The sequence below is a fragment of the Oncorhynchus gorbuscha genome, linkage group LG03, assembly GCF_021184085.1.
Source record: "Oncorhynchus gorbuscha isolate QuinsamMale2020 ecotype Even-year linkage group LG03, OgorEven_v1.0, whole genome shotgun sequence".
Taxonomy (NCBI): domain Eukaryota; kingdom Metazoa; phylum Chordata; class Actinopteri; order Salmoniformes; family Salmonidae; genus Oncorhynchus; species Oncorhynchus gorbuscha.
In genome coordinates, this window is record NC_060175.1 from 74,647,537 (window position 1) to 74,657,816 (window position 10,280).

A 10,280-nucleotide genomic window follows, 5' to 3' on the forward strand; every position below is an offset into this window, starting at 1 on the left:
CAAACAAGACGTTGCATAGCCAAGTATTGTTTATTATTCAGGTAGAAACCGTCTTGCGTAATGCCAGCATATTGGAAGGCACAATGACTGTAAACCTGTTAATTGCAATAAATAAAGGCAGGTAAAATAAGAGAAACCAACATCATAACAATAGGCCTGCTGTTTAGAAAATACTAAACTGAAGAGATGTGGGGAAGTGTCAATGATCATTGTGCATAACGTGATGTCCATGGCTAAGTTATGACCACTCCAACGTAGCAGGTATTAGTAGCGCAAGTCCGATTAAAAGTGGTAGGCAGGAGCGCGGGTGGTAGGCAGGAGCGCGGCGAGAACCGTCATGCGAGTGGTGAGTGGTGGAGTGTGGCGGCAGAGAGCGCGGCGACTACAGAGAACTGGAAACTAGTGAATGGCAATCTGTCGGGGAAGTTCAACAGACCGCTGTCACAGAGCGACACCGGAGCCCTGCCTAAAACAAAGTGGCTCGTCTTCAAGTCTGGGACGGCTGACCAACTCCGAAAAAAGGACTCACAAGTTGGCTCGGGCTAGCTGCTAATCACTTGTTACCGGCGCTTCGCTCCCAGTAAACATGCCTGCCATCAAAAAGGAGAGACTGGATGGGGACGTATTGGCATTGGCTGCCTTCAACCAGTCCGAATACCTGGCCCCTTTAAATGACACCGCTATCACTGTGGTGACCCCGCACCCACCGCAGTACGACCATATTTTCGGACATCACCGCTTGTACTTGGGGCTTCACGACTCGGCACTGCATCACCAGCACCTTCACCATCACCCGGACGACTTAATGCTGGAGAGGTTTTCCTCCATCCCCGACTTTCAGCCGTTTTTTGAGAACGGGGAACCATGCATCGAGGTGGAGTGCGGGGAGAACAAGGCTTTACTATACATTAACAAACTGTGCCAAGGTAGTAAGGGACCCTCAATCAAATACCGGGGCGAGTGGCTCACCCCGAATGAGTTCCAGTTTGTCAGTGGAAGGGAAACCGCCAAAGATTGGAAACGAAGTATACGGCACAAAGGTAGGAAACATAAAACATTATGTATACCTTTTTTAAAGTATGTTCATTTTGAGGAGGATACCAAATTTAAGGTTTTTGTCATTGTTTGGTGAGTGGGAATTCGGTTTCCCTGGTTTGGTTCTGCGTTTCGTAGTTAAAGGGTTACTCAGCAGTACACTAACTACAGCGCGTAAGAAGAGAGATGAGAAAAGGCACATACCCTCACTGTATCTTCACAGGCAGCGACCATTCGCAAAACGGGGCGTAAGGAGTCGTGGACTAAGGTGAAAAACGTTCATATTTGGGTACAGAATTGTTTAAACATTATATGGCAGTTGATAGACGTTGCGGGTATCATTCCGTTGAGTATTGGGTATAACAGAAGGCTAAATGGGTGTTGACATGTCAAAAGACCAGAACGATGTTAGAGACAGGGAACGAAATTATTTGACTTGAAGTTTTAGGTTATTCCTTACTCTTTTGGTTATTTTGGGTAGATTATGTTTGCGTTGCAACTATCCAAAATAATGATGTTATTGGCTGGCTACTATTTTGGTTTCAAAAGTTATACATTGGCTCAGACAAAACAAACGTACCAAAAGATGTTTATTAATTGATTTATTACTAGAACAATTGATATTATTGACTAACTTTGGGCCTATTTTAATAATTACCGGTTATTGCGCTGGCCGCGTGCGCACTTATTTTAGAACCTCACCCCAAGTTCTGTTGGGAAAGGGTGTTGCCCTCAGGCAAAACATGCTAGCCGGATAAAAGATAGTTTCATATCTGAAATTAGATACAATGACAATAGCCTACTGTCATGTATCTTAACACAGGGGGCTCAACTAGAACTCATCGGTGAAACTAGGTCATTTAGTTTGAAAAACTGGCAATTCCAAATGTAATGTTTGTGTTTGAGTTATTATTCAACAATTATCCACGTTTTGTGTTGCACAAACTGTTTTATTGTTGTTTATGCGTAGACTCTGTTGACATATGTTCGCTAGACAAATATATTGTCCTATATAAGGCTCTTGAAGGTCCTGTCATTTGTAATCACCTCCATGTGTAGGTTATTACATGTCATTGATTTAAAGTTGCTGATATCAACGGGTCCTGTATAAGTATGGTTTATTTATGTATTATACATCGTTCTAACTCTCTCTCTCACTCTTTCTCTCTCTCAGGGAAAAGTTTAAAGACCCTTATGTCCAAAGGAATCTTACAGGTACATCCCCCAATCTGTGATTGCCCTGGGTGTCGAATTTCGTCTCCAGTGGTAAGATTATGGTTTCATCAGCACTTCAATTCTTACATCTGTTTTCCTTGCTTTATCATTGGTTCAAAACGGTATGTTGCATTGCTGATTCCAATTGTCTGTTGATGACGACTGGGCTAAAAGCTTGCTCTAAACTACATTTGACTTTTATTGAGACACAGAGTAAGCAGCATTGGTCTTAAGCAATCTACCTTTTGTGACAGAATTTATTCAGAATAATATTGGTCTATAATGCTCAATGCTTGGGTGATTACAGCTGTGAGTCTTTCTGGGTAAGAGCTTTGTACACCTGGATTGTACAATTTTAACACATTATTATTATTTTTTCATTCTTCAAGCTCTGTCAAATTGGTTGTTGATAATTTTCAAGTCTTGCCATAGATTCCCAAGCCGATTTAAGTCAAAACTGTAACTTGGAAACTCAGGAACATTCAATGTCGTCTTAGTTCGCAACTTAGTTAGTGTATATTTGACCTTGTGTTTTAGGTTATTGTCCTGCTAAAAGGGGAATTTGTCTCCCAGTATCTGGTGGAAAGCAAACTGAACCAGGTTTATGCTCTAGGATTTTGCCTGTGGGAACTGTTCAATTTCTGTGAACCCAAATTTTAATCTCCATTGTGTAGAATTGCCTCTTAAAATATGTACAACTGCCTAGGTAAAAATTGGGAAATTTCCATCACTACTTTATTTCCCTCACACACACACTTAATTTTTCACACGCTCTATTCTGTTTCTTTTTATCCTAAAAAACTCCCTAGTCCTTGTCGATGACAAGCATATCCATAACATGATGCAGCCAACCCCATGCTTGAAAATATGAAGAGTGGTACTCAGTAATATGTAGTGTTGGATTGCCTCAAACATAATACTTTGCATTTAGGACATAAAGTTCATTTCTTTGCCACATTTTTAGCAGTTTTAATCTAGTGCCTTATTGCAAACAGGACGCATGGTTTGGAATATTTTTATTCTGTACAGGCTTCCTTCTTTTCACTCTATTTAGGTTAGTATTGTGGAGTAACTACAATGTTGTTGAGCTATCCTCAGTAATCTCCTATCACAGCCATTAAACTCTGTAACTGTTTTATTAAAATCACCATTGGTCTCATGGTGAAATCCCAGAGTGGTTTCCTTCCGATCCGGCAACTGAGTTAGGACACCTGTCTCTTTGTAGTGAATCTGTGTTTGAAATGAACTGCACGACTGAGGGACATTACAGACAATTGTATGTGTGTATGTTCATATTTTAATACAATATTTCAGAAGAATTGTAATACAAAAAATGATTATATGTGTGTTTACGTTCAACTGGTAAAATTTGATTGCGATATTATTAAGGGGGAAAAACACCATATGAGGGCATGGTGCTTGGCCTGAAGTTTTCGTTCTGTTGGTTGAGTATGCACTTCGTTATGTCATTATTCACAGATATACACAACATTGAAATCAACCACGGGCTCAAACCACAACAGGAAGCCGAGATTGAATGGCACAATTCTAGTCCAAGTTAATAAGTAATATGAATGGGTGACTAGTCAGGCTCCCTTTTGCTAGATTGATCTCATTCTCGTGGCTCTTCTGTCCATTGCTGATGTTCCTCTACTAGCTGTTTCACTGGGCTGTGTTTTCCATGCCGTCCCCGTACATCTGAGCTAATGGAATTATGCCATGCAGGTTGTGAGGCGTCATAGGTGTGGTGTCTGCGCCAGTGTGCTGGCTTTGAGCGAGCACGTCGCTGGCTCACCGTTGCCGACTCGCCGACGCCGAATCTGTTCACACAGGTGCAGTGTGTGTGTTTTTTTATCACTACGGAGTGCATCTGTCATCGCTCCAAAGCTCTAATCTTGAGGGTGTAAGGGGCTTAGCGAGCTACTGAGCGTGGCTACTGCTGATTTTTGTTTGTGAGGCACGCAAGGCAAAAGCGGTTTAGATAAGCAGGAAGCGTTTGAGTGATACAGGTAAACTGGTGACGTTTTTTTTCACAGCCAAGAATACAGATATACGCTACTACCACATAGGGTTCACGGAAAACAAAATTACAAATGGAATGCATTGACTAAAAAGAGAGTTCGGAGAGAATACATAAGTAAATTCGTTTTGGGGGGAATTTAACATAAAATGTCATACTGCAGCTGAACAGTGGCACAATAAATATTGTCGGGTTGTCTGCAAATTGTCTTTCTTAAAAAAAAATGTTTGTCAATTCTACTGACAGTAAATTAACAGTCATAGAGTGACATGACTCAAGTAACTTGCCAGGAATTGGCTTTCTGAGTCCTGATACAAAAGCCTATTGTAATCGTACTGTTTATAGCAGTGTGCACACCTCTTTGTTGTCAGTGCCTGTTGTTTGCTTAGCCAGAAATGGCAGGCCTTTCTCTACAGACGTGCTTGTCTGATGACTTGTGATGGTTGGTTATATTCTATCTATTGTTTATGAGCAGTGCAGGTTCCGGTGAATTGTTTTCACAAACCATGGCTGGGATTTCAACAGATCTGAAATTACTGCTGAAAAACACATTGTAGGCTTACCTATATCTCACAAATGAACACCTTATCATCTTATTTATAGCATCCATGGCACAGCAGAAGGTAATACATTGTAGACAGCCTCCTGTTTGGCATTCAAGTAGCTGAAAGTGGTACAGGTTGAAAAAGCCTGTACCACAACCTATAGTTTTCCCCAGTTTCTCTCTCTCTCTCTCTCTCTCTCTCTCTCTCTCTCTCTCTCTCTCTCTCTCTCTCTCTCTCTCTCTCTCTCTCTCTCGGGAGGTAGAGCTAAAGAGGCTACCCTAGTGAATAACAAACGCAAGCACACAGCACATAGCGTCGGCGGGTTCATGAGAGGTGTGGAGGAGAAGGGAAGGCTGCGGGGCTTGTCTCGCCTGTCTCGGCGTCTTCCTCCCCCGTGCCGCCCTCCGCCGAATGGTACACACTAGCACTCTCTCGGTGATGAGAGTGTGGCAACGACCCAGCCGCCTGGCATAGAAAATGATCTCGCACACATGTGAGATGCGCGCACACACCACACTAATACAGAGCAACTGAACATATTCACACTGTAACAATTTTGAGCCATTTTCATTGTTTTGTGTTATGCTCTACCATACTAGGCCTATAATAAAGTATACTGTTTTGTTTACAGTTACTGTCACCATTGAAACACTGTGTGTACTGTAGATGAGACAAAAGTGATGATGCCCGAGAAGCCGGTGTTTGGAGGATATATTGGCACGGGTGTTGTTCGTCGAGGTCCGGCAAACCATGTCAATAAATCCTCCAAACACCGGCTTCGAGGGCATTATCACTTTTATACAACGGGTTACCAACATACTCAAATAATGTTGGTATAAAATATATATTTTGATGAATTTGTTCATACTATTTCATCCTTCCACGAGATATAGTCCCGACACAAATCTGGGGTTGCTACCCAAGCCAGCTGGTCGTTCGTTCTATCGGTTCGGTTGCTAGAGACGCGACCCAGTCTTTCAGTCTTTCAGTTCTGTATCTATGGACGTGACCCAGTCTTTCAGTCTTTCAGTTCTGTATCTATGGACGCGACCCAGTCTTTCAGTCTTTCAGTTCTGTATCTATGGACGTGACCCAGTCTTTCAGTCTTTCAGTTCTGTATCTATGGACGTGACCGAGTGGTTCGTTGTAAATGTTCCATTGCCATACTGGCTGGCAACGTTTGTATCCCTTGCTTGCTAGCTAGACAACTACAGCTAACTTACAGTCATGTCAAAAAGTGCAACCAGAATAACAGCAAAGTAGCTGCACTTGCGTTTGTTTAAGCTGTTTTCTAGAGACATTTATTTGGATACATCCATAACAATGAGCTAATGAGGTGCGATATAGCCTGGCATATAAAATGTGCTCACTTGTCAGGACACTGTTGTTCAGAGGAGCTAGCCAACAACACCGCTAACACAATCACTTCAAACTGAAGCTGGAAAGACTGTTGTTCAGAGGAGCTAGCCAACAACACCGCTAACACAATCACTTCAAACTGAAGCTGGAAAGACTGTTGTTCAGAGGAGCTAGCCAACAACACCGCTAACACAATCACTTCAAACGGACCTTTTTTTCAATTGACATTTCTTTGTATATGTCCATAAAAACGATGGCAGTTGATTCATGATTCGGACTGTCTGAGAAACGCTGCCTGTCTGTCTGTCTCATCCCAACACGTCCATTACTATGGGACAGATGAAGATCCAATTTGAATATTGAAACAATGTTGCAAATGTCGGAGAGACAGAGAGCAAAGTGTATATAAATCTCCGCTGTTGAAAACGAAATGTTAGTCTAAAATAAATGTGAGATAATGTTTTGATGCTTTTTATAGTGGAGATCAAGTTTATAAATTGCTTGGCTGTGCTGATGAGACAGTGGATTGCGCAGTCAGATGGAACAGAGTAAATAGGCAGTATAACGTCATAGATTTAGCCAGCGGTAATTTATGGAAAAGACACAGGCTGGAATGCGGTTTTAACCAATCAGCATTCAAGATTAAACCCACCCATTGTATAATTGACAAATCTCTGGTTTGTCTGCTTGTATTTGATATACTGAGGTTATACTGTTGAGGTAAGACATACATGAATAAAATAGAACATAAATAAAGCCAATGTTTTGCTTGTAGCTCCTGCGTTTAACTGCTCTGTAGAATTGTGCTCTTCATACACCCGGTGTGTGTGGTCGCTGTTTGAGAGAGGGTTAAGTGGTGTGTGTGTGTGCGTGTGTGTGCTCCAGGGAGAACCGGGCCTTCTGTGCTCTGTTATTCCAGCAGAACCTGCGGAGGCCAGGAGGAAAGTACACTCTCTACCTCCAGCTCGTAAAGAGCACCTCCAATCAGGGGCCTCCCCCCCTCTCATGCATCCTGACCACAGAGCAAGAAAGAACAAAACACATGCACATATACGCACGCACATACATACAGTGCTTTCAGAAAGTATTCAAACCCCTTGACTTATTCCACATTTTGTTGTGTTACAGCCATAATTCAAAATGGATTTAATTGATTGTTGTCTCTCACCCATCTACCTACAATAACCCCTAACGATAAAGTGAAAACTTGTTTTTAGAAATTGTAATTAACTATTAAAAATAAAATACAGAAATATCTCATTTACACAAGTATTCACACCCCTGAGTCAACACTTTGTAGAAGCATCTTTGGCAGCAATTACAGCTGTGAGTCTTTCTGGGTAAGTCTCTAAGAGCTTTCCACACCTGGATTGTGCAACATTTGCCCATTATTATTTTCATAATTCTTCAAGCGCTGTCACATTGGTTGTTGATCATTGCTCAACAACCATTTTCAGGTCTTGCTATAGATGTTCAAGTATATTTTTGTCAAAGCTGTAACTAGGCCATTCAGGAACATTCACTGTCTTCTTGGTAAGCAACTCCAGTGTAGATTTGGCCTTGTATGTTAGGTTATTGTACTGCTGAAAGGTGAATTCATCTCCCAGTGTCTGGTGGAAAGTAGACTGAACCAGGTTTTCCTGTGATTAGCTCCATTCGTTTTCTTTTTTATCAAAAACATAATCCCCAGTCCTTAACCATTACAAGCATACCCATAACATGATGCAGCTTCCACTATGCATGAAAATATGTAGAGTGGTACTCAGTAATGTGTTGTATTGGATTTGCCCCAAACATAACACTTCATATTTAGGACCAAAGTGTAATCACTTTGCCACATTCTTTGCAGTATTCTTTTCAGTGCCTTGTTTTGGAAATATTTTATTCTGTACAGGCTTCCTTTTTTCACTCTGTCAATTAGGCTAGTATTGTGGAGTAACTACAATGTCACCACAACAACAATGTCACCATTGGCCTCATGGTGAGGTTTCCTTCCTCTCTGACAACTGAGTTAGGACGGATGCCTGTATCTTTGTAGTGATTGGGTGTGTTAATACACCATCCAAAGTGTAATTTATAACTTCACCATGCTCTAAGGGATAGTCCAATGTCTGCTTTTATTTGTATTTCTACACATCTACCAATAGGTGCCCTTCTTTGCGAGTTATTGGAAAACCTCCCTTGTGGTTGAATCTGTGTTTGAAATTCACTGATCGACAGACCATACAGATAATTGTATGTGTGGGGTACAGAGATGAGGTAGTCATTCAAAAATAATGTTAAATACTGTGCTTTCATGCAAATTAATATGTGATTTGTTACGAAAATGTTTACTCCTGAACTTATTTAGGCTTGCCATAACAAAGGGGTTGACTACTTATTGACTCAAGACATTTCAGATTTGTATTTGTAATTAATTAGTAAAAATTTAGAAAAACATTATTCCATTTTGACATGATGGGGTATTGTGTGTAGGCCAGTGACAAAAAAAATCTAATTGTAATCAATTATAAACTCAGGCTGTAACACAACAAAATGTGGGAAAGTATGTGAATATGCACAGATGCACACACTTGCACACACAAACGCTAGCACACGTGTGTGTAAACACACAACCACGTAAACACACGCAGATCCATGTTAGGGGGCTGTGGGGAGATGACTCTTTGTCGTTATTATTACACAGCCCTGCTTCCAACAACAGTCATTCTAGGGTGGTTGAAACTCAAAGAGCCATAGGTTCCCATTTCAAAATCTGATTTTCTGTGTGATTTCTGTTCATATTTCAATGTATTGCACATAGTAACCAAATCAAATCAAATCCAATTTTATTTGTCACATACACATGGTTATCAGACGTTAATGCGAGTGTAGCGAAATGCTTGTAACCCAGTGTGACACTGCCAAGGCGTAGCAGTAGACATTCATTTGATATGTGGACTAGAGTCAGTAGTTATTAGGGAGTGATCCATATTAGTGCCTTTCTTATATATAAGACAGGAAGAACAGAAAGTTACCAGTACAATACCAATATAAGTTTTTGTAGATATTGTACGAAGCATGGCGATGTTCACTTGCAAAACGTTCTCGAACGTTGCAGATAGAAATTTCGTGAAGAGAGTCGGCGTGATTCCTTATTCTACATCGGAGAGCCATGTTTGTTCTACATAGGATATTTATATTTGAACGTTCCAAAACGTTGCATCCTGCTGAACGCACCCTTGGTTATTGCTTTGATATGGCCATTTGTTGGGGACTTTCTATTGGCTGAGTGCCACTGTGATGCTGGGGATAAGCAGGGCTGACACCTCTGTGTCTCTGAACAGCTCACTCCCTGCAGGGGGTTGGAGTGTGTGTGTGTGTGCGCATGCGTTTGCACAAATGTGTGTATGTATTTGCGTGAGTGTGTTTGTGCTGTATTTGTGCAGTGTGTGTGTGCAGTGTGTTTGGGTCTCTGTGTGTGTCCCACATGGCAGTAAGGCTATGCTACCATGGCAACCACAGAATCCATCTTTAGGGAAGGAGCGATGCATGGTTCAGGACTCTAGTGTGTTTCTTAGTCAATTGGCCAAATTAGAGAATAACCGAGTCTCTAATGATTTGCTTATTCCCTAGGGGCCTTGCATTTTGGGTAGCCTTAGTGTTAGCAATCAATACTAAAAGTGCAACTTATTGGCAGGCTTACAAGTACTGTAACACACTCCCTCCCTCTGTCACACACACACACACACACACACACACACACACACACACACACACACACACACACACACACACACACACACACACACACACACACACACACACACACACACACACACACACACACACACACACACACACACACACACACACACACACACACACACACACACACACTCAACATAGCCACTTTATAAATCTATGAATAATTCCGTCTGCAATGATCCATTACGCCAGTGAATTAGCCATTAGCAAGTGAATTAGCCATTAGCCTGTGTTAGCCTGCACTATCAGTAAGAGGCTAGATGACAGGACCAGAGATTGACAGGAAGAGTGAAGTGTCTGGCCTCAATCAGAGCCCCTATATACCTTGCCTTTCTCCTTTCTTGTCTGTGTGTGTGCAT

At 41.6% G+C, this 10,280-nt stretch overlaps 1 protein-coding gene across 7 annotated transcripts in view; it reads left to right on the forward strand.

Annotated features, from left to right (window-relative positions):
• Positions 1–290: 290 nt before the first annotated feature.
• The window catches only part of LOC124031898 (sterile alpha motif domain-containing protein 11-like), an 84,227-nt gene continuing 74,237 nt past the window's right edge, over positions 291–10,280 (forward strand). Inside the window, exons 1-2 of one of the 7 annotated variants that reach the window (XM_046343694.1) lie at positions 291–1,040; positions 2,210–2,301. In XM_046343694.1, coding sequence (XP_046199650.1) covers positions 587–1,040; positions 2,210–2,301 — 546 coding nt within the window. In that variant the 5' untranslated portion in view covers positions 291–586. Of the gene's footprint in view, positions 1,041–1,214; positions 1,325–2,209; positions 2,302–3,893; positions 4,090–10,280 lie in introns of those variants that run through there. The other 6 variants (XM_046343693.1, XM_046343692.1, XM_046343696.1 and 3 more) reach the window with 6 other exon arrangements.